Here is a 27,465-nt window from a genome sequence, read left to right as displayed (position 1 = left end):
ACTACTTCCCCATTAAATCTATTCTTGAGTGTTAATACCCCAGCTGAATGTTCAGAACCATTAGAAAACCATACCGAATTACCCCACTGAGCATTCCAAAATTTACGATCATCATTAACCGAATGAGCTTCTTGTATATAACAAAAATCAGACCTGTATTGTTTAGCAAATAAAAACAGCGCTTTTCTTTTAATATTATTACGCAGCCCCCTAGCGTTAAAAGAAAATATAGATAAATTTAACAGATTTAACAGAACATAGTTGAAAAAATATATTTATATATACAGTATGAAGTCAACCTCTATATAACTATAAGAAATTAAAACTCAGGTTGAGCCGAGATCAGCACCCTTTTTTTCGTCTTCTTTTTTTTTTTTTTTTTTTAATCCTATATATATATATATGCATACATACATGTACACACATATACACATTAACCAGGATAACGGAATAATAGCCCTTCAAAAAACATTTATCCCCCTTGAAGCAGCAAAAGTACAGTTTCTGTTGGCCACTTTCACTAGTAAAATGAAATGACAAACCCAGATTTTTAAGTGTACAACAGCATACTTGTGTTTCTTTTACAACTCCACGCCGTCAATAAAGCCTCGGCCTCCAACAAAGTATGCCGATTTACCCTCTTCTCGAGCCTTTTTGATTATAGGCCATAGTTTCTGCCTGGAATCTCTGTCTTCCTTCGTTAAATCTTCGGTGAAACGCAAGCCATGATCTCGAAGAAACGGGCTGTTTTTGGCAGCTTTCCACACTGCTTCCCTGTATCTTCTCACAACGAAGCGAACGATGACAGCTCGATGCCTGGACAGTGGTGTCAAAAGTATTGACATTCATTACTTGAGTAGAAGTATAGATACTAGGGTTTAAAAAGACTTTTGTAGAAGTTGAAGTTATCAACTCAAGCTTTTTACTCAAGTAAAAGTGTAAAAGTACTGGTTTAAAAAACTACTTAAAGTATAAAAGTAAAAGTAATGTAAGGGAAAAAAATGCCATTAAGAACAAAAGCTTAGGCCGCGCCACAGGGGCCTATTGTGCACTACCCCACCTCCTCAAAAAAACATTATTCTAAAAGCCATAGGCCATAATGACTATAATGTTATATTAAAATGTTCATGTTGAAAAATTTGGGATGCACTAGGCTACCTGTTTCAGCCGCATATATGCCCATTGAAAATGAATGTACTTTAGTACAATGCAAATACATTAAAGAACTAGAGATATGATGACTAGTTGCCTAGGGTGACCATATGAGCCATTTTCCCAGGACGCGTCCTTGCAAGAATTTCTATATTGCCTAAAACATCCAAAGTAGTTTGACCAATAACATGCAGGTATGTTACATAATCAACCAATCGTGGCGTGTGATGAGGTGAGATCTACAGAGAACGATCAGAGTAACGCAAATACACGTACATGTTAGGTGTTTGTTCATTCATTCAACTTGAAGCATCGCTGCGCACCAATCATTGTATGACACCAAAGTACCAAGAGAGTGGTTTTAATGCATAAGGAGCCGTCTGCTCTGCTCTCTATAGCTCTTATGAATGCCATACAATGATCGATCTGCAAAGCACAAACAGCCAAAATCTGGATATTTTAGGCAATATAAAAATCCTGGTAAGGACGTGTCCTGGGAAAATGGCTCATATGGTCACCCTATAGTTGCCTATAAGTATTGTTATGGTGCAAAAAGTCAAACTTCAGAGGCATGTCATCAATAACCTTTAATGGAATGTAAATGTACATCCAAGTTTAGCTGCAGGAATCTGCAAGGGCAATGGACAAGAACATTGGTGGAGGCTAAAAAACAATTAGCCTTGTATGGTTGTCTATATACAATAAAGATTATAGTGCTGTCAAAATTAATGATTAATCCAAGTGATTAATCAAAAACTAAAAATGAAAAATAACCCATAATCCTGATACCTTCTTGATTGATAGCTTCCTGTATTTGCTATGTCCAGTGTGTGTGTGTGTGTGTGTGTGTGTGTGGGGGGGGGGGGGGGGGGGGTAAAGAGTTACAAAGTTGGTATAGCCTACTTATCACAACATTGTCAATCGCGTCGTCAATCGCAAACGATAATTTATTAAAACGTCTCGCTACCGAACTACCTACAGTAGCTTAATTTGTGGAGGACGAAGAGAAAGCACCCATTTGGTAAATGAGCCAGTGAGAAATAATCCAGTGCCATTTCGATACTTTTAAAACGGTACCGGCGCCTAAACGGTGCCTGAACCGATACTTTAAAAAAAAGACCCACAAAAAAACTATGGATAACATTAAAGAACATTACAAATATTTAAAATAAATACATAGCTTTCACCTTGGATGCTCTAATTTCCCAAATTGTGCTCAATCTAAGGCCTAAGGCTAATAAATGTATTTCATAATCTGGGTCATTACTTAATACAAAAACCACACATAATGTTTCGACTGTACCTCTGTCACTCACTCTGATATTTAGTTAAGAAGAGTGCTGTCTGTCACTGTCTTTAATCCATTCTGTGAATGACTGTATGCTCATTCTTTATAAAGTAGCAACAGTCGTTTGTAAAGTAGGGTAGGCCTACTGTGCAAAAGTCTAAGGCACATTAGTATTTTCACCCCAAAAAAGGGTTTTAAGCCAGTTATTTATATCTTTTGCTGTAGTGTGTCAGTAGGAAATATCAGTTTGCCATTAATTTTATTAATAATCTAGTGAGATTTTGAATGCACAAGCAGTCTGACAACGGCGAAATGAATGTTTAGAAATGTAAACTGATATTTTATACTGAAACAGCAAAGTATATAAATAACTGGCCGAACACCATTCTTTAGTGAAAATACTAACGTGCCCAAGACTTTTGCACAGTAGCTGGTGTATGTATGAAGTACGTATGATTAAATTAAGTATATTTAAATAAGTGTTAAGTGTTCGTTCATATGTGTTAAGGGCTAGATTTTCGCTGGAGGAAACAGCTGTTAAGTGATGAGCGGTGAACGCAGCGAAAACTTTACAGAAGATGAGAAACCGACTGCTCCCTCGTGACCTTCTGTAAACTGCATTTATGACAAAGAACTGCACAGATACGGATATTCTAACAATCTTTTGTTAACACATACCTTGTGTCCTCTGTGTTTGTTTCCGCTCGCGCTGCTCCGCCGCGGTCTGCGGATTGAAGAGCGCGCTGAAAGACGGAGAAGAGACCGGTCTGACGCTGGTTTCATATGAAACTTAAGGGGAATGACTCTGAGGCGATCACAAAATTGTGTACGGTTTATGGAGCTAAATGCTACAGCCCCGCTAAAAAAGCCTAGCGATGCCCGTGCTTCTTGTGTACATTTCGGAGAACCAGGACAAATATTTCAATCTATCGCTCAGGCATTTAAAAGGCACCGAAATCTGCTTCCTCTTATTCAGTTAGGTGCATACCGGTTCCATACCCAACCTTACTTTTAAGAAATATATTTTTTGATAAACGAACCCAAAACTGGCTATGTCCTGGCTGGAGTGTGATGTGATTTTTGTCTTGTGCAGGTGCGATGGATCGCGTACAAACCAATAGAGTGTCGGAATGGTATCTGTTTATACTTCTCATCCAACCACAATCAAATTCACTCCATCCGGATGGCGCGATTTGTCTGGATAGTTTTTTTTTTTTTTTTTTTTGAATGATGACAAGCCGGAATGAAAACAAGCCGAAATGAAATAGCAGTAACGAAGCTATTTTTTAAATGTAAGGAGTAGAAAGTACAGATACTTGCGTGAAAATGTAAGGAGTAGAAGTAAAAAGTCGGCTAAAAAATAATTACTCAAGTAAAGTATAGATACCCCAAATTTCTACTTAAGTAATGTAACGAAGTATTTGTACTTCGTTACTTGACACCTCTGTGCCTGGAGTCATTCAAACGCTTGGATCCCAACCGGTGCACTACATCAATCGCAGCTGGCAACTGCTCTCTTTCTTGCGGTAACACTTCTTGACAAATACGAATCACCTCCTCGCGAACATTCTCCTTCACCGCTTCCGGGATGCCGTGCACTTTCATGTTCCATCTCCTGCTGTAACGCTCCATATCTGCCACACGATTCATGCAGGTCAGAGTAGACTGTTCATTTATCTCTACACGTCTTTCAATGGAGCCCAACTTTTCCGTCAAGTCCTTAATTTCTCCTCGTGTAGCTTTAACCATCTCTTCTAGTGCATCGCTTCTTGTATTGATGAGATGAGCCAATTTAGCAACAATCTCATCAGACTTTAAGTTGTCTGCACTAAACTGGGAAATCGTAGGTTTCTTGGCGATCGGAGGCTTACTGGGTGTTAAGGGAAGTGGGGGAAATTCTTCCTCGTTTTCCAGATCATGTATCATCCCATCTTCATAATCATGATCAGTGATAGACATCCTGCCTTCACTGTTCACTGCTTTGCTAACAGCACTTGGTCGTTTTTGTGCAGATTTAGGCATTTTGTTTTAATGAATTGGTGTAAAAAGATATGCTAAAATACTACACAGTTTTGCTCAGTATGAAAGATCTTTCAGAAGACTAATTTATCCTAATTAACTAAGTTTGATGCTGACAGCTCGAATGTTCCATCCGTTCACAGCGCCATCTTGGCTCCTCCCCCGACAGCCCCATACGCTAAAATCATAGACAGTAAAAGAATGCAGTATTGAGCCGGAGAGAGAATTAATTAGTTCATCTTTTGGTTCTTCGGGTTGTTCGTTCTTTTGTCCCGTGATGTGACAACATTGGCTAGAGTAATTATTAAATCAGATTGTCTGTATAAACCATACTTTTGTAACATATGACACTTTATAAACATTAAAAAACACTGTGTACATACTTTTGAATTGTTGTTTATTGTTTATTTTTGTGCCAGAAAAGCTTTGTAACAAAGAGGACAACTATTCCAAAATAAATCAAAATAATAAAAAAGTAAATAATTAAAAATAAAATTAAAATTAAAAGATAATAAAGCCACAGGGTCTAATAACCTTAACAAATGAACTTTACAAGTACAATATAAAAAAAAGAAAGAAAAAAAAAGAAAAACTAAATATTGCACAACAAGCTTTGCTTTTTTTATATAATAATTTAAAATGAATACATTTTAAAATAAATAACACTTTTGTGCCAAAATAAAAACTTTATATCAAAGAGGAAAACTATTCCCCAAATAATTTTTAAACCATTTAAATAAAAATAAATGAAAATTAAGAGATACTAAAGCTACGGAGCCTTATAACAATAACAAATTACTTTTAAAATCACAACAACAACAAAAATATTGCACAACAAGCTAGTCTTTTTCTAAATAAATAAAAATAAATAAGCTTTAAAATAAATAACACACTGTGGCTATATTTTTAGGACTTGCTTTAAGGCATGTTTGCATTAAAAAAAAAAAACAAGCTCCCTGACCTTGGATGGGCTGAGTCTGTTTCCTCTATCTGAGATAATCTGCCCAGTTTTAGAAAAAATTCTTTTAGATGGCACAGATGTGGCCACAATGCAAAGTCTTGTCTTTGTGACTTCAGAAAGGCTTTTGTATACTGGTGAACATCTCCTCCACCAGGCCAGAGGGTCTGATGTGCGGGGTAAGAGTGGCTCTGCAAGGTAGGCCTGCACCTTTATAGCATCTGAGGTCTTAGAAGAGGTAGCAGAAGGCCTCAAGCTTGCTACCCTCTCGTCAAAGTCTTCCCAAAACATGGCCCTTGCACTGGCAGTAGCACCAGGATCTGAAGTATCATCCTCACTCTGAGCTGGGTTAAAACTGTTAAAGCTGAAGTTATCATAACCTTAATGTTTTAAACTAACATTAATAATTCAAATTCAAAATGTTATTTGCTTTTAATGTATATGTCATTATGTCCTTTTTTGAGCAATCTTCTTATACATATATTACACCAATATGTCAAGTCTGCCTAGGAAAAGCAATTATTATACCAGCAAACTCAAAATTGGAGTAAAAATGAACAAACTAGTATAAATACTTTTTATTGTAAGCTTGAATTATTATATTATTATATAGCCTAGTGTTTATTTACCGATAGACAGTCAAAAAGACAAATTAATCAAACCACAGATCCTCAACAAACAGTAACAAAAACACAGTGACAGAAAATGTCAGAAATAGCGTATGGGTCTGTCACGTGATTAAGGAACGAGTCAAACTCGACCCGAGAACCGAAAGACTCATGAGATGAACTAATCAATTCTCTTTCCGGCTCAAGGCTGCGTTAGTTTTGCGTATGGGGCTGTCATGTGATTAAGGAATGACTTAAACCCGAAGACTCTTGTCAGATAAGAGGTGAGGTGAGCTAATCACAGACTGAAGACCCAGTTAAAGAATGAATTTTTTTTTCTGTATCTTATAGCATTTTAGTTTTGTATTGTTTTTAATGTGATCAACGTTTGCGTAAGTACTAGATGTGTTGGGGAAGTAACACATAACATTTTCATTACATTTTGCTAAAATGAACGAAATGACTCGAAAAAAGATTCGTTCATTTTGCTGAACGAGACTCAAAAGTCCAAGTCGGTAAAATGATCTGAACTTCCCATCACTAATGGAAAGGCTTCGATGAGCTTGTTCAAGCACCAGTCACACAAGCACCAGTTACACACGCATATTATGCCTAATATTATAATAAGCAGCATTAATGAGGAGTGGAGCTCGCGCAGTCGGCTCTCGGGGGGCTGATTGTGCTTTTCTCGCTGTTAAGCGCTCCGCTCTCGCCGGGCACGCTCCGAGGAGTGTGTCCGTGCATGCGATCTTGCGGTCGCGCTGGGGCTGATGCACGGCGGCGACCGCGATAGCGGGAATCGCACATGATCTGGTGAACGGGTTGGAGATGGCTCGTCCTATCTCCACCCGTGTTTACTAGATCTAGAGCTCGTTCTCTAGGCTTGGAAACCAGCGCTGCGTTTTTTTCGCCCTCTGAGACAGCTCGCTGCTGCTGCTGCTGCTGCTGCATGCTCTCTCGTCGGGCACGCTATGAGGAGTGTATCCGTGCATGCGATTTGCGGTTGCGCAAGGGGCTGATGCACGGCGGCGACCGCGATAGCGGGAATCGCACATGATCCGGCGAACAGGTTGGAGACGGCTCGTCCTATCTGCACCCATGTTCACTAGATCTAGAGCTCGGTCTCGAGGCTTGAAAACCCGTGCTGTGGTTTCTTCGTCCTCGGAGGCAGAGTTGCTGCAGCATTCGTCTTTCTCTGAGGACATTGATGCTGTCTGTGTGACTGAGTAGCATATATATATATATATAAAAAAATAGACATGCACGCTTGCCGAGGCAACGCGTGTATTACATTGTTTCATCTTTATGTGAGTTTTTTTTTTTTCTACACCAGACCGTGTTGACTCGTCTGGTTGTTGACTACTATATATTAATATTTATCTGACTATGTGAAGTTAGATGTGCAGGGGCTCTAGGGATGTAATTTCTTATGTGAGAACACGTATGTACCGCTCTTCCTCTGAGGAGCTTGAGGCGGTCAGGGGCTGCTGGGCGGAGCAGTCCCAACCATGTTCCAGCCCCTTGTGCCGGGGGTGCCACTTTTGTACTCCGCAGATGCTAGAGTCAGAGTGGCGCTCCCAGGCCGAAGGCTTCTAGTGGAAAGCAGTTCTACGGACCGTTGTTTTCGCTGGATAGCCTTCATCATAACATCCTGACGCGTAAGGCCTAGGACGTTTTGAGGGCCAGCTTCCTCTGGGGAAGAGTGGTGTACACCGCATTACACGGTGCCCATCTCTCCTCAGTGCCCTCAGGATATCGATCTGCCAACCCTGCCGGTGTTCCAGGGCGCAGCGGTCTCCAGCGAGCGCTTCTCTCAGTTACCGCCCGGAAACGTAGCGGTGCTGAGAGGCTCGCTACCTCTACGGAGGTCTCTAGAGCAGCTAGTATGGTCGTCCCCTGCTGGTCCGCCGCTTCAGGACACCGAGCTAGTGACTCTAGGCACACCAGAGGCCAGTCTCGCGAGACTGGTTCCCTTAGGAGGTCACATGGCAGTGTGGGAGCCCCTGCCAAGTGTACTTCACGGGGTCCTGCCCCGAGCAGGCTCTGGTCTAGTCTTCCTAGCAGACGACGTGGGTCTGAGGCACGTCGTTTTTAGGAGACTTCAGCTACGAGAGTCCTGATGCTGCGGCTCAGGACCTCGGAGGGCAGGCCCCTCTGGGGAAGAGCGGTATACACCGCATTACACGGTGCCCGTCTCTCCTCAGTGCCCTCAGGAGATCGATCTGCCAACCCTGCCGGTGTTCCAGGGCGCAGCGGTCTCCAGCGAGAGTGTAACATAGTGGTGCTAAGAGGCTCGTGACCTCCTGGAAGGTTTCCAGAGCAGCTAGCTTGGCTGTCTCAGTGGGTCCTGCACACTGTAGTGAGAGGCCACAGAATCCAGTTCTGGTGGGCCCCAAGCAGGCTCTGGTAATGGAACAGAAGTAGACTCTCTCTGAGGACGGAGACCATCGATGTGGTCCCTCCTTGGGTTGCAGAGTCCGGTCCTACAGCCGGTACTTCACTGTTCCAAGGAAGGATGAGGTATTGTGTCCTTTTCTAGATCTGTGCTTTTTGAACCTCTCAGTCAGGGGACTAAAGTTTAGCAGGCCTGCACAGGCCAAGTCCAAGGACTGGTGTGTCACGATCTATCAAAAGATGCACTTATCTCCATCCTTCTTCATCGGAAGTTCCTGAGGTTTGCTTTTGGGGGCAAAAGCCTACCAATACGGATCTTCCTCTGGCCTTGCACTCTCACCCCACACTTTCACGACTCAACCACATTGACGATTGGTTGATATCAGCTCAATCTGAGCAGATGACGGTTCTGCACCCAGATGTCGTTCTCGCTCACATGAAAGAGCTGGGGTTAAGACTTAACGCCAAGAAAAGTGTGCTTTCTCCAGTTCAGAGAACCACTTATCTGGGCATGGTGTGGGATTCGACCACGATGCAGGCACGTATGTCACCTGCTCGGATCGAGTCGATCCTCACTGCAGTCGCGAGAGTGAGAGAAAGCCGGTCACTCACTGTCAAGCAGTCACGGAGATTGCTGGGTCTGATGGCAGCTGCGTCCAACGTGAATACTATTGGCCTGCTGTACATGAGACCCCTACAGTGGTGGCTCGAGACCAAGGGGTTCTCCCTGAAGGGAAACCCACTTCGCATGCTAAAGGTCACGCGGCGCTGCCTACGTGCCTTGGATATGTGGAGGAAGCCTTGGTTCTTGCAAAGAGTATAGAAGTAACAAGAGGCGAAACTCCGTTGCAGTTTTGACAACAATCGCTAGATGGCGCTGCTATGGCGCTGCCGCCATCGCGCTGCCGCCATTTTGGACTGAACCAACGGCTTTACCGTTGGCAGAACTACAGTATACACTGCAGCATTAACATTATGTCTGCAAGGCAAGTTTATTTATATAGCACATTTCGTACACAATGGTAATTCAAAGTGCTTTACATAAAAGAAAGTAAAATAATCATGAAGAAAAATAATAACAAAAATAAAACAAGCAATTTTAAAACTTTTAAAATGATTAAAACATTTAAAAACAGTTAGAAAATGATTTTTATTGTAATTCAAGAATGCTTTGGAATGCTTTTAGACTTACTGTATGGTTGGTCTTGTTTTAAAGAAGACATTTGCTAGGTTATTGTTGAAGTGAAATAAATTATGAAAAGTGAAACAGAAAAAAAGTTATATAAGTTTGAGTTTATTAAAATGTACAAATTAAAAAATATAATTATTTATATTCTATATAAAATATATATATATATATATCAAAATATATTTTACTCTATAACTGCACGAAAATGAAAGCAAGTTGTGTTTCACATTTTAGAGACATGGGATGTCTGCTATAGAGATATTAAAAACTAGAAACTACTATTTAATTCCCTCAACCGCTTTTGAATTGGAACCGGTATCATTCAATTCTATGACAGCTGTGTTGTGTTCAGTCCAAGATGGCGGAGCTGCAGCTCTGCGCATGGGTGCGTTTGTTGCTATGGAACGTTCTATTGAGTTTCGCCTCTTGTTACTTCTATACTCTTTGGTTCTTGTCTCAGGGCCCGGTGCTGGGAGCTCCTTGTCGCCGCGGGAGGCTAGCGACAGACGCGTCCCTCACCGGCTGGGGTGCGGTCATGAGTGGCCACCCTGCCCGCGGTCTGTGGAGTGGTCGCCATCTGACATGGCACATCAACTGCCTGGAGATGCTGGCCGTGCTTCGTGCACTTCGTTATTTTCTCCCAGACCTAAGAGGTCGCCATGTGTTGGTGCGCACCGACAACACAGCGGTGGTCTCTTACATCAACCGCCAAGGAGGTCTGCACTCACGCCGTTTATACAACTAGCGTACCAGATCCTTGTGTTGGCCCAGGACGAATTCCTCTCGCTCAGAGCAGTTCACATTCCTGGGCATCTTAATATGGGAGCAGACATCCTGTTGAGGCAGGGGCCAAGGCCCGGGGAATGGCGGCTTCACACTGAGGTGATGAAGCAGAGTTAGAGATGTTGGCCAGACTCAGGTGGATCTGTTTGTGACTCGAGAGACATCGCACTGTCCCCACTGGCTTCCTCTGACTCATCCAGCTCCACTGGGGCTGGACCTCATGGTACAGACATGGCCGAGGCTTCATCTGTACATTTTTCCCCCGATTGCTCTGCTCTCGGGAGTTCTGGAGAGAGTGCGCCGGGACGGAGTCCGGCTGCTGTTAGTAGCCCCGTTCTGGACAGGCCGGGTATGGTTCCAGGGCCTGATTTCTCTTTTTGATGGCACTCCATGGGAGGTTCCCGTCAGGAGAGATCTCCTCTCGCAGGCGGAGGGTGCGCCCCCGCATGGAGCTTAGAGGCTGTAGGTGCTGTCTCTGAGGAGGCAGAACTCTTAGCTTCCGGTCTGTCAACCAAGGTTGTAAGACCATTCTCCAATCCAGAACTCCCTCAATGAGGAAACTGTATGCCTTGAAGTGGAAGCTTTTCACTTCTTGGTACGGAGACCGCCAGCTCGACCCAGTTAACTGCCCGTATGGTACAGTGCTGGAGTTCCTGCAGGCTCTCCGCAGGGTTGACCCACTCCACCATGAAGGTCTATGTGGCGGCCATGGTGGCCTGGGTCCAAAATACATTGCGTCAAAGCAACTGAACAACATTCATTAGGAAAACAGTGTGTCAATAATGCAAAATGATAGTTAAAGGCAGTTCATTATTGAATTCAGTGATGTCATCTCTGTTCAGTTAAAAAGTGATTGCATTTATTTGCAATCAAGTCAACGATATCGCTGTAGATGAAGTGACCCCAACTAAGCAAGCCAGAGGCGACAGCGGCAAGGAACAAAAACTCCATCGGTGACAGAATGGAGAAAAAAACCTTGGGAGAAAACAGGCTAAGTTGGGGGGCCAGTTCTCCTCTGACCAGACGAAACCAGTAGTTCAATTCCAGGCTGCAGCAAAGTCAGATTGTGCAGAAGAATCATCTGTTTCCTGTGATCTTGTCCTGGTGGTCCTCTGAGACAAGGTCTTTACAGGGGATCTGTATCTGGGGCTCTAGTTGTCCTGGTCTGCGCTGTCTTTCAGGGCAGTAGAGGTCCTTTCTAGGTGCCGATCCACCATCTGGTCTGGATACAGACTGGATCCGGGTGACTGCAGTGACCCTCTGATCTGGATACAGACTGGATCTGGTGGCTACGGTGACCTCGGAATAAAAGAGAAACAGACAAATATTAGCGTAGATGCCATTCTTCTAATAATGTAGCAAGTACATAGGGTGTTATGGGAAGTGTTCCCGGTTCCGGTTTACCTAATTAATGCAGCCTAAAAATCCTTTAATGGATTTGGATATTAAAAGCATATTAGTATGTTATGTGTAAGCCAGGTTAAAGAGATGGGTATTTAATCTAGATTTAAACTGCAAGAGTGTGTCTGCCTCCCGAACAATGTTAGGTAGGTTATTCCAGAGTTTAGGTGCCAAATAGGAAAAGGATCTGCCACCCGCAGTTGATTTTGATATTCTAGGTATTATCAAATTGCCTGAGTTTCGAGAACTTAGCGGACGTAGAGGATTATAATGTAAAAGGAGCTCATTCAAATACAGAGGTGCTAAACCATTCAGGGCTTTATAAGTAATAAGCAATATTTTAAAATCTATACGATGTTTGATAATATGGTCATATATAATAATACGGGCTAATATGGTCATACTTCCTGGTTCTAGTAAGAACTCTTGATGCTGCATTTTGGACTAGCTGTAGTCTGTATACTAAGCGTGCAGAACAACCACCCAATAAAGCATTACAATAATCTAACCTTGAGGACATAAATGCATGGATTAACATTTCTGCATTTGACATTGAGAGCATAGTCCGTAATTTAGATATATTTTTGAGATGTAAAAATGCAGTTTTACAAATGCTAGAAACGTGGCTTTCTAAGGAAAGATTGCGATCAAATAGCACACCTAGGTTCCTAACTGATGACAAAGAATTGACAGAGCAACCATCAAGTCTTAGACAGTGTTCTAGGTTATTACAAGCAGAGTTTTTAGGTCCTATAATTAACACCTCTGTTTTTTCAGAATTTAGCAGTAAGAAATTACTCGTCATCCAGTTTTTTATATCGACTATGCATTCCATCAGTTTTTCAAATTGGTTTGTTTCACCGGGCCGCGGAGAAATATAGAGCTGAGTATCATCAGCATAACAGTGAAAGCTAACACCATGTTTCCTGATGATATCTCCCAAGGGTAACATATAAAGCGTGAAGAGTAGCGGCCCTAGTACTGAGCCTTGAGGTACTCCATACTGCACTTGTGATCGATATGATACATCTTCATTCACTGCTACGAACTGATGGCGGTCATATAAGTACGATTTAAACCATGCTAATGCACTTCCATTAATGCCAACAAAGTGTTCAAGTCTATGCAAAAGAATGTTGTGGTCAATTGTGTCAAATGCAGCACTAAGATCCAATAAAACTAATAGAGAATTAACGTTGATTAAGTGACATCATTTCACTGTCATACCTTTCGACATGGGTAAATACCATAGACTGTATAAAAACATGGATGTATTGTCCGTGTTGTCACCCATTGGTTTCTGAAGAGCGTTTTTGAAGCTCAAAGTGGGCGGAGGCGGCCTTTGCTGAGCGTCACTCTCGGATAATCGAAAATGGGCAAAAAGGCGGGAGCTGGTTGCTGAAACCACGCCCACCTAGCTCGACGGCGGTGACAGCAGCGGCAATCCACCTGTTACTCAAGTGGCTGAGCCCTTAATTATGCAGAACTTTAAATAAATAATGCTCACCTGAGGTGGTCATGCAGTCACGATGCGAAGCAGAGTGGCCGTTACACCTCGAGTGTGCATTATTTTTCTAATAATTCAACAGTCAATTATTCCACTTATACTATGGTTACCACACCTCAAGAATTCATCTGGTTTTTGTACCTAAATCGCTATTGTGAGTATGATTATTTTTTCCGCATCTCATCCAATGCCTATTTTGCTAGTACCAAAACGCAATTATTTTCTGGGAAACGCAGGTTCTCTCTCTTTCTCTATCTCTCTTTCTGTGTATCTCTGTCTCTCTCACTCTCTCTTTAAAATAACTTAATTAATATCTGCATTAAAATGCTATCAACGGCTCAAGCCTCCATTACCGGCTTTAAAATGAGTCTTGGAACCAGCAAAAGAGCCGTTGGTGAGACGCAGAACAAATAATCCTACTCACAATAGCGATTTAAGTACAAAAACCGGACGAATCCCTTTAAATATATCATCTGATCAATGTCTTGAGGTGTGGTATCCATAGTATAAGCGGAATAATTGACTCCAGGCCGTTAAATAATTAAAAAAAATTCACACAGGTGTGCATTATTTTTCTAATAATTCAACGGCCCGTCGTCAATTATTCCTTACATATATCGATATATTAACAAAATAATCTTTTAGATGGGCCACATCTATTAATTTTGCCTTGGCCCCCCACTTCATCTTGGTTCACCTCTGCTTAATGGTCAAGATCAAGTTATCTGCATCTCCTTTGCTCCATCAAGTCTCTCTTATATTAGCTGTCAGTGCTCAAATTAGTGCACGATTCAGATTAACTGTACAGCATGTGTATAAGTGTATGACTCTAATAAAGTTATTATTTTAGCATGAATAAATCTTTCAGGTACTCTTGTAACAGAGTAGCTGTGGCTGGGATACATTTTCTATATTAGTTGCACTTAAAAAGATGCAATCTAATCCTATTTACATTAAATAAGACTTCTCCAGAGCAAGTTGTTGCTCTGTTGCTATGACAGCAAGTTTAGAGGGGTATTGCACAAAAGTAGAATTAAGAAAGCCAGTATAACAGAAAAGGCGCGGCTTGACCTAGTTTAATCAATGCATGCTGGTTTAGTCCGTTGCACATTTGCTGAGCCAGGATGAGAACATGCAGCTATGTCAAGCCAGGTGTAGATAGTTGGGATAAATGCACGTTCGCAGCATTCTTAAACAGACCAATCACAGAATCAATGATGCAAAAATGGTTATAACCTGTGCTGTATTTTTCTCACCAGCTGAGCAACAGTTTCTAATGGAAACATATGAAGAGGTGAAACATATAATAATTGTCTATCTGAACAAGCGTGTCTGGCCAAAAAAGTATCTGGCAGCAAGTCAAGAATGAGTACAAGAACATTTTGCAGGCTGGTGATTTGATGGCTGAAAAACAATTTACAAATTAGGTGAATAGTGTCTGCTGACATATTTTATTGTCTGTATTGATTATATAATTTATTTTAGTATAAAAAAAATGTATCTGGCATGGGGGGTGGCCCTCCGACCGAAGACTTCACCACAGCAGAGAAGCTGGCCCTGGAGTTGAATAAAGGGAAGCCAGTGATGGAAGGGATCCATGGAGGACCAGCCACTAACTTTGGCCCAGCAAGAGAAACTGGCCTCTTCATACAAGGTACATTATTGCCATTCTAAAGCACATGGAAAACAATCAAATATTTAGAGTTTGTTATGTGGACTGTTTGACTTTGCCTTACTTAGCAGTGTCTGGTAATAAAGGCACATCTGCAGCAGTGATGCCAATGATGAGACTGTGCTGCTGGACTCAGAAGGCTTGAGTTGTCGTGTCAATTTTGTACATTTTACAATTTACATTTTTAGTCCATAATGGTAAGTAGTCAGCAATGTGGTTCTAATAGAAAATATATTTTTAACAGGATCCAGACACTTTGCAGCCTGGTAACACATAGTGAGTATTGCCTACAGTAAACCTACATTAAGCACAAACCCTGCTGTGCTAATTGATAGATGTTTTACAGAATTTACAAACTGTTAGACATCTCTACACAATGCAGCTTAAGAGACAGATAGAGCTGGCAGAGGACAAGATTGAAGTGAACAAGAGAAAACTGCAGGACATAGACCTTGAGATGGAAACTGGAATTGAAAACCCAGAGACTAGACAGAGAAGTAAGTGATTTCAGTCCACACTGCAACCATGACTGCAGAGTATCATCATATTTTTTTCTCTCAAAAGCTCCAAGATAACAAGTGATGACCGCAAAATAAAAAAATACAAAAACATTGTGGTCTCTTACCTTTTTCATTAATCTCCAGTACACTATATAGTTATTGATCCAGCAAATTGTACCTAGAATTTGGGAAGATAACCACACAGTGTGTGCTGCTAATGCCAAACAAACTGCATGCACACATGAAAGAGTGACATGCAGTATTCTTTATAAAAAGGGAAATCAAAACAAAATTAACTGAAATAATTAGCTATATACTGTTCTCTGACCAGTCTACCATTTATCCCAGTTATCTGGGAAGATGGCAGCATTGTCCCAGTCAATATCCAAAGCAACTCTGGGAGCCCTTTCTTTTCTTAGGCTGGCAATATTGTGCAGCACTGTGCAGGCAACAGTCATGTCTCAGGTCCTGTCTGAGGAGACCCTCAGGTGGTGCAGGCACTGAAATCATGATTTCAGGAGGCTGAAGGTCAATTTCGAATCAAGCCCTCAATCTGGGATGGTTGCAAGCCTGCTGTGCTGAAGTTTGGGGCTCTGCAATTGGAGTAAACAGGAACATCTCACAGGCATAGCTTTGTCTCAGCAGAACACCAGAGAACTCACCTGAGAATACAAAATATAATTCTTACAACTAGCAGAGTAAACTTCTGAAATGCACATGATGTACAAGGTGCTTAAAAATTTTGGGGTGGCTTACCTAGTGAGAGTGTCTGGTAAATTATTCTGACCCGAAAGATGCACCAAGCAAGGCCACTTTGCCTCTAAATTTGTGATAAGGCAGTCAGCATCACAGATCATCTGTAACAATGTAACCTATTAATCTGTAACCATGTAACCTATTAATGTCATTTAATGCATATAAATAATTTATGTAGATGACAATATCCATAAATCATTCTTACCTGAACGTTGATGCTGTGGAAAAATTTCCTGTTAACATAATTTCCCTCATGTGCCCCTAAGGGGTGTTTGATACGGATATGGGTGCAATCCATATCACCCTGCAGCCTTAAACTGGTTGCTCACTGAATCTAAGCAAGTTTGAGCCTGGTCAGTACCTGGATGGGAGACCTCCTGGGAAAACTAGGTTGCTGCTGGAAGAGGTGTTAGTGAGGACAGCAGAGGGTGCTCACCCTGTGGTTTGTGTGGGTCCTAACACCCCAGTATAGTGTGATGGGTATACTGTACTGACAAAAACCACTGTCTTTCGGATGAGATGTTAAACAGAGTTAATGACTCTCTGTGGTCATTAAAAATCCCAGGATGTCCTTCGAAAAAGAGTTGGGGTGTAACCTCGGCATCCTGGCCAAATTCACCCATTGGCCTTTGACAATCATGGCCTCCTAACAATCCCCATACACTAACTGGCTTCATCACTCTGTCTCCTCTCCACCAATAAACTGGTGTTCTGGCGGTGGATCCATCTAGGTGGATGCTGCACACTGGTGGTGGTTAAGGAGATTACCCCTTCTATGTAAAGTGATTTGAGTGCCCCGAAAAGTGCTATATAAATGTAAGGAATTATTATTATTATTATGATTATCCACTGTACCAATGACATTAAGGAAAGCTGTAACAATATAAGTGTCCTCCTGAGACTGTGCTAATGTAACACTTTTTTGTTGTAATCTGTAATTCATGTTACCTGCAATCTTGAAGAACTCCTCATTGATGTGGAGAGATCTTCTGTTGCAAGGGAAGGTGATGAATACAGTATGTGCGCAAGTGATTTCAGTGTAAGACAAACATTTCTTATCATGCGGCAAATAGTGCCTTTGTAGAGGTTTTCAGCATTTCCAAAAAAATAATAAACATGCCACTTGCTAAGAATCACAGCGCTACTCAGATTATCGGTGGGACAGTGAGAGCATGGCTCCCTACTGATCTATGTTGTATCTTTGGACCCAGCAGTCTACACAGATATCGAAAGCCATCACCTGAAAATATGTACCTCTTAGTCAGATTATTCGTCTGCAGAGGCCAACGGGTCTGACCTATCCCGGAAGACACTTTCATGCCTAATGCGTCTGAGTATTAACACTTTCTCGTCTAGTACATCAATAAAGGGCACGCCATCGTTAAGAGGAAATACCTGAATCTGACTTAAGCCTATAAACTTCATATTGACCTCGTCATGAAACCACCTTTTGCAATGTATAATCTCAACAACTGCAATAATATATGTATTCACTAAACCTCTGACAGTAATATGAACAGTCTTCATAATAACATTAAAACAGACATACTTAGTTGAATGAGAGTAGCCTATATCTAGCATTTAAATGCAGGATCATTAAAATGATGCAACATATTTACAGAAGACCATGGATTGACTGTAAAACACATACATTTCTAGTAGGATTGACAGTGGAACTAACAGATAAATAACTAGGATTAATCTTAGCCTGGTTGTTAGCCTTCTCTGGAGCAGGCTAGCTGCAAAGAATACATCTCCATAGTAACTTAATTTAACCTGCTTTCATGCAACTGAGTCAGGGCTAAATTCAACAAGGATAAATGGAAAATCTCAGCTTAATCTCTTGTTTTGGTGCAATGCCCCTCACGATGAGCTTCAAATAACCAAATAATCCAAGATAGTGCCAAATCCACAACAATCAAATCCAGCTGAGTTAGCGACATACGAGAACGGCCCCCAGCTCTCAAAAACAAAAGTTTATTAAAATCATAACGTCAAAACCTTAAGGTCTTCTTCAGTCAAAAGCAATTATATTAAACACACATAAATACAACTGGACAGCTGCTGCAACATCCTATAAACCTTGCATGTCAAACCCATAGTTCACATCTGAATGTTAAGCAATATTTTGTGTTTGTGAAGGAAAATGAGTGCCTCTACCTGCCTCATCTGAAATGTTTAAGGAAATGAAATGAAAAAGAAAAATTCTTGAACATTATAGCCAATTTAAGTTACAGTTTGGCCCTGTTATAATTTGGGGATTGCTTTTCTTGGATGCTGATGCTGGATGCTGAAAAGAATGTTAATCAAGACAAAAATATTTTAGGTTAGACAGAAACAACTTCAAACAGTACTGATAGCCTACCTGCAGATACACCACCTATTGAAATTTATGTTTAGTTGGGTTGTATATTTCATTATATTTGTTAAATTAACTTTTATTTTATATGGGAAATTACAGATATTTACATTTGTTTATTTTATTTATTTATTTTTAATTTTTGCGATTTAATAAATCTCCTTTCCTGTAATTCCAGATACATTTTGCCCAATCCTGATAACTCACATAACTATATATATATATATATATTCGAATCAATATTTACAGTGGAAACTGAATGATTATTTATTTATTTTTGCCCGGAAACGAATGCGCTCAGGTTTCAGGTTTAAAAGCCTTACGTGTGGGTGTAGACGAGCTGAAAACGCTGCTTAGGATGGATGTTCACGTGGTGTGTGGCTTCCAAACTGTGTATGGGTTTACGTGAAAAAAAGGGAGTGGAAGTTAATTGAGAGATAAGTGACAGGATAGTGTCGGAGTTTTGATCAAACACAGGTATTGTCCAACAGCTGAGCACAGGAGTACTAAACACCTGTTGGACGAAGGTATGTTCATGTTTTTTGTTTTGTTTTGTTTTGGTTTTTGTTTAAAGTCTAATTGTGCTGTGTATTTACCGTAGCAACACGTGACTTGAGAATTCAGATTTAATTTCAGTGATACAAAGTTATCGCGAATAAAACTTAAAATAGATTTTAATCGGCTCAGATTGCTGAAACTTTATTTTATCGATTAATAAATCGATTGCGGAAAAGACTTTTCGATGTAATTTAGAAGCATATACTAATGTAGAAAAAGAAAGAATTAGCCTATGTGTGTTTTCTTATTCATCAGCTATATAATTTTTGCATCTTTTAACCTTTCCTGGTTTTATTTATTTTATTTTATTTTTGTACTGTATGTACCGCAAATAATTGTTTAATAACACATCACGCAACTTTTACCTGAAGTTTGAATAGTCAAACATCAATCAAAAATCATTCCACCAGCTTGAATTTTGGCGATGTTATGATGATCTTTTCTGAAATTTGCATTGTGTATAATGTCGTATTTATTTATATCTAGAATGATAAGGGACAGTCAATTCAGACGGTACTGTAGCAATGTAGGTATTGTGGTGTTTCCACAAGCAGCTGTCCTCTGTGCCCTATCTGTTGTCAGCATAGGGAATTTGTATGCTAACACTTTACTATACCATCGACAGATTTTTCAATAGTGGAGTTAAAATGTGAATCGTCTGTGTACATCCATGACTGTTCACAACACATTCTTTCTCTTAACCGCAGAACCTTAGACATGGTTAGTTTCAGGTTGTGACCTGCTGTGACTTGTCCTTATCTTTGAAGCTCCAGCTCACAGGTGAGGTCGCTGATGATGGCATGCAGCTACTCAGTACATTTCCATTAATGGACGTAACAAACACGAAATGAATATTTTTCTCATGTTTAAGTTATTGTTCTAATAATAATAATAATAATAATAATTTATTATTATTATTATATTTAATTTTCATGTATTGTTGCAACAAAAAATGGTCTTTGGCAGTAGGCTATTTCATATTCAGTATATATATATATATATATATATATATATATATATATATATATATATATATATTAGGGGTGTGACGAAAGACTTATCCCACAAGACGAGACGAAACAAGATTTTTAGACTTTTTTTTTGAAGAACTCCTATAGGAATATATAGGGGGAAAATATTGTATTTAAATGAAAATCAACTAGTACTTTATGAAATTAAACTTCTATTTTAAATAATTATATGCAGATATAAACAACATGTAAACTAGAGCTGCAAGGTTCTGGATAAATTGAGAATCATGTTTATACACACACACACACACACACACACACACATATATAAACGCATAGTCTTTTAAAAATATATATTAATTTGTACAAAATAAAAATGTAATGAAGGAGTCGGTGTCTCCGTTCATAAATATTTATGTGCTAATGTGCTAATAATGCTACCCATATGCTTCCATACATAAAGACCTGTTTCTCAATTAGAATCTTTTGAATGAACGATTCAATGACAAATACTTTTTTTAAACGTGCAGTTGTCGCCACCTCGTGGCGGAAAAGGATATGGTGTTACAATATATTCACGTGTTATATTCACGAAAAGAGATACTTTCGTTTTGATAGATACTGTATAGAGAATAAGTGTTTATATCCATATTATAAACTTTTATCCCAGTACTTCTGCTATCTAAATGTATTTAACACAGAAATAATGATGTGTGGTTGAAAAGACTGTTTGTGTAGCTCTTTCTGGATCAGCTGTAGCATGAAGGATTAATTAACATGGGCAGCAACAAAACTGACACTCCCGATGTGAAACAGTCATAACAGACATAGCTGAATCGTTGTCATTCAGGAATAAGATCGCGTGGGGGGTTAAATTGAGATCGCCATCTTTAAACGTTAATCTTGCAGCTCTTATGTAAAAAGAGCAAATTGTTTTTGCGAGGATTATCGTCACGTTCTCGCATGCCACAAGATCTCGTCACATCCCTAATATATATATATATATATATATAGGGCCAGAAGTGCTTAAATGACATTTCAGCAACTTTAACATAGTATGATCTGACTTTGTGCACTGATTTCAGTAGTTTCTAATAATACATTTGTACACACGTGGATGACCTTAAACTTACTGAACACTATTTAACATTTATTAAATTAATAATAATAATAATGCACCTCTTTGGCACCAATATTTTATTACATTTTGTGTATAAAAACTTGGGCGCATCTGATGACAATATCAACAAAGCATTACATTAATGAGTTTAAAACAAATAATCTTTTGTGATAAAATATCACATAAAAAGTCCTTATATCAAGTTAATTAATTGAATGTGAGTGATTCTACAAAAATAGTAATCCCAGCCACTTAACTATATGGCTAAACTATATTGTGTGTGTCTAATGAACACTGACACCTGCTGGTGACTTTCTTCATCACAGAAAATTATGTAAAAAAAATAATAATATACGTTGTTACAGCGTTAAACATATGCAGTTATTTACATGCATTGGTTACTGCATACATTTTCAAAAAGGAGAACACTTTAACCCTTTTAATTGAGAAGTTGTGTTTCCCATATGCAATGCCTCTATGATGCCACTACCTTTTTGTTTTTTCTTCTGCAGATCAGGTCTCTTGTTTTGGTGGCACCATGAGTTGGAACTTCTTGACTCGCTTGCTTGATGAGATCTCCAACCATTCCACTTTTGTCGGAAAGATCTGGCTCACACTCCTCATTATCTTCCGAATAGTTCTGACAGTGGTGGGGGGCGAGAAAATCTATCAAGATGAACAGGGCAAGTTCATATGCAATACTGCACAACCCGGTTGTAATAATGTATGCTATGATGCATTTGCCCCTCTATCACACGTTCGATTCTGGGTTTTTCAAATCATTTTGATTTCCACACCATCCATTATGTACCTCGGCTTTGCCATGCACAAAATTGCTCGAATGGCTGATGACGAATACCGACCATGTAAGCAAAAACTGCTGTCTATGGTTCGTGACTATGACGAGGCTGACGAAATGGATGATGAAGTTCCCATGATCTTGGAGGAGATTGAGCCCTCTGAAAAGGATAGTAAAGTGGTAGCTGCAGCCAAGACTGCCCCTACATCCAATGCTACGTCTACGAAGCATGACGGCCGTCGTCGCATCAAAAGAGATGGTCTTATGAAGGTGTATGTGCTGCAGTTGATCTCTCGTGTTGCGTTTGAGATAGCCTTCCTTTTTGGCCAGTATATTTTGTATGGTTTTGAAGTTGCGCCATCCTACATTTGCACTCGAAGCCCATGTCCACACACCGTGGACTGCTTTGTCTCACGTCCCACTGAAAAGACCATCTTCCTGCTCATCATGTATGTTGTCAGTATACTCTGCCTGGTGCTGACTGTACTGGAAATCCTTCATCTGGGAATTGGTGGTGTGAGGGACACTCTCCGTAGTCGATCGGCTCGGAGGATTCCTATACACAGGTCATCCACATCCACTATCTGTCACCGCCTTAGTGCACCCCCGGGATATCAGGCTGTCCTGAAAAAGCACTCAACTGGCAAACTTAAGGCTGAGGTCCTGGGAGAGTCTGGACGGGAGTCATTGGGTGATGGCTACACTGGTCGGGATATAGAGCGTCTACGGAGACACCTGAAAATGGCACAGCAACATCTGGACCAGGCCTACCACTCTGAGGATGTAAGGGCTCCACATAGCAGCTGTCCAGACTCTAACAGCACTGCCATTGAGCAAAACCGACTCAACCTAGCTCAGGAAGGCTATGTCAGCTCTAAGGAAAAAGGTTTGTTTTGAGTTTCTCAACAATCAAAAGCAAAATTGGCTAGCGAGTAAGTTTCATTTAAACTGTTCATGAAATATAAATCATTAATTTCAGTCAGACCTGAAGTGCATCTCGATATAAATTGCCATGTTTTGTGATTTTTGTGCACATTTATTTATTTTTATTTTTTTACATATTTGATGAATACTTAATAATATATGTTTTCCTTTTCTGTTTTTTAAAGAGGGTCATGCTTGAAGAGACTAATGGCTTTTCATCAAACAAACCAACTCCAGGCTGAGATGCCAATTTTGGTGGGCAGTGGTTGACAAGATTTTGTGTCTTTTTTCCTGTTCATCTGGCATTGAATAGATAAACTCAAAGCTAAGAAACAAATAACGGAGACCAATTATTGACAACATTTTGTGTGCTCCTCTAAATGCATATCAGAAGAAGTGTTACTAACAGCATTAAAACCATAACTGCCAAATTTAAAGACTAGACAAACACCAGCTCTTAAAATACACACTACTGTCCCTTTCTTTATCAATCAAATATATTGTGCACATATTGAAACAACAACATGAGAACAAAGATACATTCCCTGTGTTGTTGAAGATATAAGTATTGTTCATTATTATCCAGTATTTATTGTTTAGCCAAAAATCACAGGTCGAGTAGGTTTATGGAAGACCTTTTTCAAATAGAAATAAGGGCACAATAATGGTTGTCTGTTTTTCTTGGTGAAATTCATTTTGAGGATTTTACATTTAGAACTTTTGAATTAAATCATTGCAATACACATGAATCTTACCAGAATAAAAAAAAAATAAAATAAATAAAAAGTACCTGGAAATTGCTTTGAATTGTTTATTAAAAGGTTTAATGCTCAGTATTACTGTAAGATTATACTAAAAATAAATGAAAAAATAAATAAAATTAAAATAATCTATACAAGAAGCAATTGCATTACTTTTAATACGGAAGATATTTGTGGTTTACATGAGATTTATGGGGAACTGGAATTCAGACTTTGCAATGACATTATATAGACGCTCACTATTTGTGTCTTTGGTAAAGTATTTGGCACATCTTAGGAAATGAGTAGTACTTTGAAAAATATGTTTTAAATGTAGACTACTATGCGATGAAGGCTCATTACTATTGTTCGATCAATTATTTTTTGTTTTCCCTGATTTGTATGACACTTACATACAACCATACATACAACCATCTTTTAAATGTTATGTAAATGACTCCAGTTGTGCCAGTGGCCTATAGGAATACCTGTTAATACCTGTATTTAATGGATTCCCTCTAACAGTGGCTACCATGTTGATATTAGACGTAAAAATCCAAATCTATGGTTATGACATACAATATTGGTTAATGCCCCTTTAAAAATAAATGTGTCATTTGTTTCTTGCCTTCAGCATTTGTCCTTTTCATTTTAATCAGAATGTTACAGTCTTATAAGAGTGTGATGGTACAACTGCAAAAAATCTGACCTGGTAAGCCAAAGGTCTTGTATTTAAATTGTAATACAAAAGTTCCTTTTCACTGTGCCTCTGAGCAAACCAAAATGCTTTCTGTGACTATTCATTTAGCTTGTAGCTTATTTTCAAGTATCTGCTATATAATCAATGACATTCAACATATTACACTGTATTGTATTCTTTATAATATATATATATATATATATATATATATATATATTACTTTCTACAGAAGTGAACAATTATTATTAAGATAAAAGTGGATAAAAGATTATATGTGACCCTGAATCTTAAGTCGCATGGGTATATTTTTAGCAATAGCAAAAAAAAAAAAAAAAAAAAAAACGTATGGGTCAAAATGTTCGATTTTTCTTTTATGCCAAAAATCATTATGATATTAAGTGAAGATCATGTTCCATGAAGATATTTTGTACATTTCCTACTGTGAATATATCAAAACTTCATTTTTGATTCGTAATATGCATTGATATGAATTCAATTTAACAACTTCAAAGGCGATTTTCTCAGTAGCTACTTTTTGCACCCTCAGATTCCATATTTTCAAAATATTGTCATCAAATATTGTCCTATCCTAACAAACCATACATCAATGAAAATATTATTTATTCATCTTTCAGGTGTGCAATGTACAATGTTTCAATGTACAAATCTCAATTTGGAAAAATTTACACTTAAGGCTGGTTTTGTGGTCCAGGGTCACATATAATAATGACATGTCTCTCTCTCTCTCTCTCTCTCTTTTTTCAAACATTTATGATTTATCTTGATAGATACTGTATGGGTGTTGTGCAAATTTTTTTTAAGTATTTTAGAATTATTTTTCAAAGAGCTTAGTGTACAAGGTTAAGATGCTTTTCTGTAATTGGCTTTATAATTTAGTACAATGAAATAAATATGCAAATACACAAAAAAAACATCCTCATTTGATGCTATATGTGTGAACTTTACTGAGCAAGGTTTTACTTAGGAAAACTAGTGATTGTGTATTAACACAATTTTTATTTTTGCTGAAGGTTAGCATTGCTAAAGTTAAAATTACAAGTAGAGAAGTTATCTATCATACTATTTTAATGCACAATTATTTGCTTTGATCATTCATTTAAAATAGCTTATCTGTGCTAAGAAACAGCAGAGTGTTAGATACAGTTGCACTCTTCTGGTGTGTTGTTATGCGGGGTCTCATACTTGAAAGAATATCCCCCATCTGAGGTGGTGGTGAAACGGAGAGGCTTCATGCTCCCTGGGACAGGAGCGCAGCAATGGTTGATCCCAAGTAGAGTAGTAGTTTGCTCAGCACCGGAGCAGTTGCTATGGCAGTAGTACTGTAGAAGGTGAAGGCTCTAGGATGAACAATCCAGTTGTCCAAGCCAAGGTCCTCGAAGGAGATTTCTATCCTTTCTCTTTTGCAATCTGTGTCATCAGAAGCAGGTCTCCTGAGCTTTTCAATAAATAATAATGAGACCGTTTCTTTCCCTGTTCTCTTGTCTTTGGAGAGAACTGACACCGTGAAACAGAAGGGTTTTTAAAATTGATTTTTTTGTCAGAGAGCATATTTACACAAAAGTTGATAGCACTTTTATGCCTCTGGCCTGTTTGTGTTTATCTTAAATACAGAAGCCCATTATATTTATTATGTGATGTCATTGCATTTTGTCTTATAAGTCAAAGGTGACCCCTGAACTGAATTAGGCGTGAAAACATTCTATTACATCCTTATTATTCATTTTTCTTTGTAAGATTTTTCTTACAGTTTGGATACTATGATACCTGCTTTCCCACAGTATAAAACTTGAGTTTGAAAAGAACAAACAAGATATTGCTTTATCAGATGTTTGACCTTGGTTGTGCCAATATCTCTGCCAAGAATACTGTTTTGTCAGTAGTTTTGCCAGTATCTTGGCAGGACTATTCTGAAATAGAAAGGAACAGCTCAGCCACTCTCCACTTCACATACACCACCAGAATGAATAAATGTTAAAGATAAGACATTATGTGCTAGCCCATGCTATCTTTAACCAATAAATCACTCACCATTTATAAATTAATAACTAACGGTCTAGGAGGAGTTCGAAAAAGTAGGTTTTCAACATTAATCAAAATGGCGGAAAGGAAGTATGGCAAATTTTCGCATAATTGGCATCGATGCTCTCGGCATGACCCAAAAAATATAGCGAGACCATTTTAATTTCAATAGTCTAATTTATTCAAATGTTATTAGCATTTTTGTGATATATCATTTTAACTCTTGACCACAAGGTGGCGCTGCAACCAAACTTTCTGAGTACCTTCAGGGCATGGAGTCGAAGATTTTTGTAATTATTTTCGTAATGATACGATGCTGCGTTCACAAAATACAGCATTTTAAAAGAATTCAAAATGGCCGACGCCTAAAACGGCTGACATGGAAAAATTGTATATCATTCGACTCGACATGACTCACTGAATCTAAAGAGACCAGTTGAGTGAATTTTGGCCAAAGCATTCAGAAGTTATAAGCCAAAATATGCATTTTTCATATCTCCTGACCACTAGGTTGCGCTGTGTCGAAACGCTGCAGGTAGTCTCAGGTCATGGTTATTATAACACACACCAAGTTTGGTGTCAATATGCCTCACCGTTGCCGAGATATAGCCTCACACACATTTTTGCGTGCTTTTCGTAAAATTTGTTAAAGTGTCATTCGAGAACAGTTGGACGAATCAACTTCAATTCCATAACTTTTTGCCAGCATGGTCTGAAGATGATCTGAGCCAATTTTCGTGAAAATCTCTGCCAAGAATACGGTTTTGTCAGTAGTTTTGCCAGTATCTTGGCAGGACTATTCTGAAATAGAAAGGAACAGCTCAGCCACTTCACATACACCACCAGAATGAATAAATGTTAAAGATAAGACATTATGTTTGATATGAAATATAGATAAAATGTAATGCTTTCTCTAAGCTAATATTAACTGTCACCATTCTAAATATTAATAGTCTTTTTCTTTTGGCAAACACTTTGACACCTTAAAGGGGTGGTTCGGGATTTTTGACATCGGACCTCATTTTTA

General features: G+C 39.2%; 1 protein-coding gene and 1 long non-coding RNA gene across 5 annotated transcripts in view; one reads left to right on the top strand and one right to left on the bottom strand.

Moving 5' to 3' along the window:
- LOC132152011 (uncharacterized) overlaps positions 1–27,465 on the bottom strand; it is a 461,940-nt gene that overhangs the window by 423,043 nt on the left and 11,432 nt on the right. The window lies entirely within an intron of this gene.
- On the top strand, positions 18,946–24,331 carry LOC132151999 (gap junction gamma-1 protein-like). Of its 4 annotated transcripts, none has more exons than XM_059560607.1 (4): positions 18,946–19,113; positions 19,852–19,924; positions 21,753–22,920; positions 23,144–24,331. In XM_059560607.1, the coding sequence occupies exons 3-4, from the start codon at positions 21,774–21,776 to the stop codon at positions 23,155–23,157; spliced, it is 1,161 nt and encodes a 386-aa protein (XP_059416590.1). In that variant the 5' UTR covers positions 18,946–19,113; positions 19,852–19,924; positions 21,753–21,773; the 3' UTR covers positions 23,158–24,331. The 4 variants fall into 4 exon arrangements, with proteins under 4 accessions (XP_059416590.1, XP_059416588.1, XP_059416589.1 ...); XM_059560605.1 differs by having other exon boundaries at positions 21,748–22,920; XM_059560606.1 differs by lacking the exon at positions 19,852–19,924.

This window comes from Carassius carassius, chromosome 10 (assembly GCF_963082965.1).
Source record: "Carassius carassius chromosome 10, fCarCar2.1, whole genome shotgun sequence".
NCBI classification, from domain to species: domain Eukaryota; kingdom Metazoa; phylum Chordata; class Actinopteri; order Cypriniformes; family Cyprinidae; genus Carassius; species Carassius carassius.
This window is presented reverse-complemented; position numbering and strand designations above follow the sequence as displayed.

What these genes read in the sequence shown, in the direction of transcription:
- LOC132151999 (XM_059560606.1), top strand. Translation starts at nt 21,774, where the DNA reads ATGAGTTGGAACTTCTTGACTCGCTTGCTTGATGAGATCTCCAACCAT.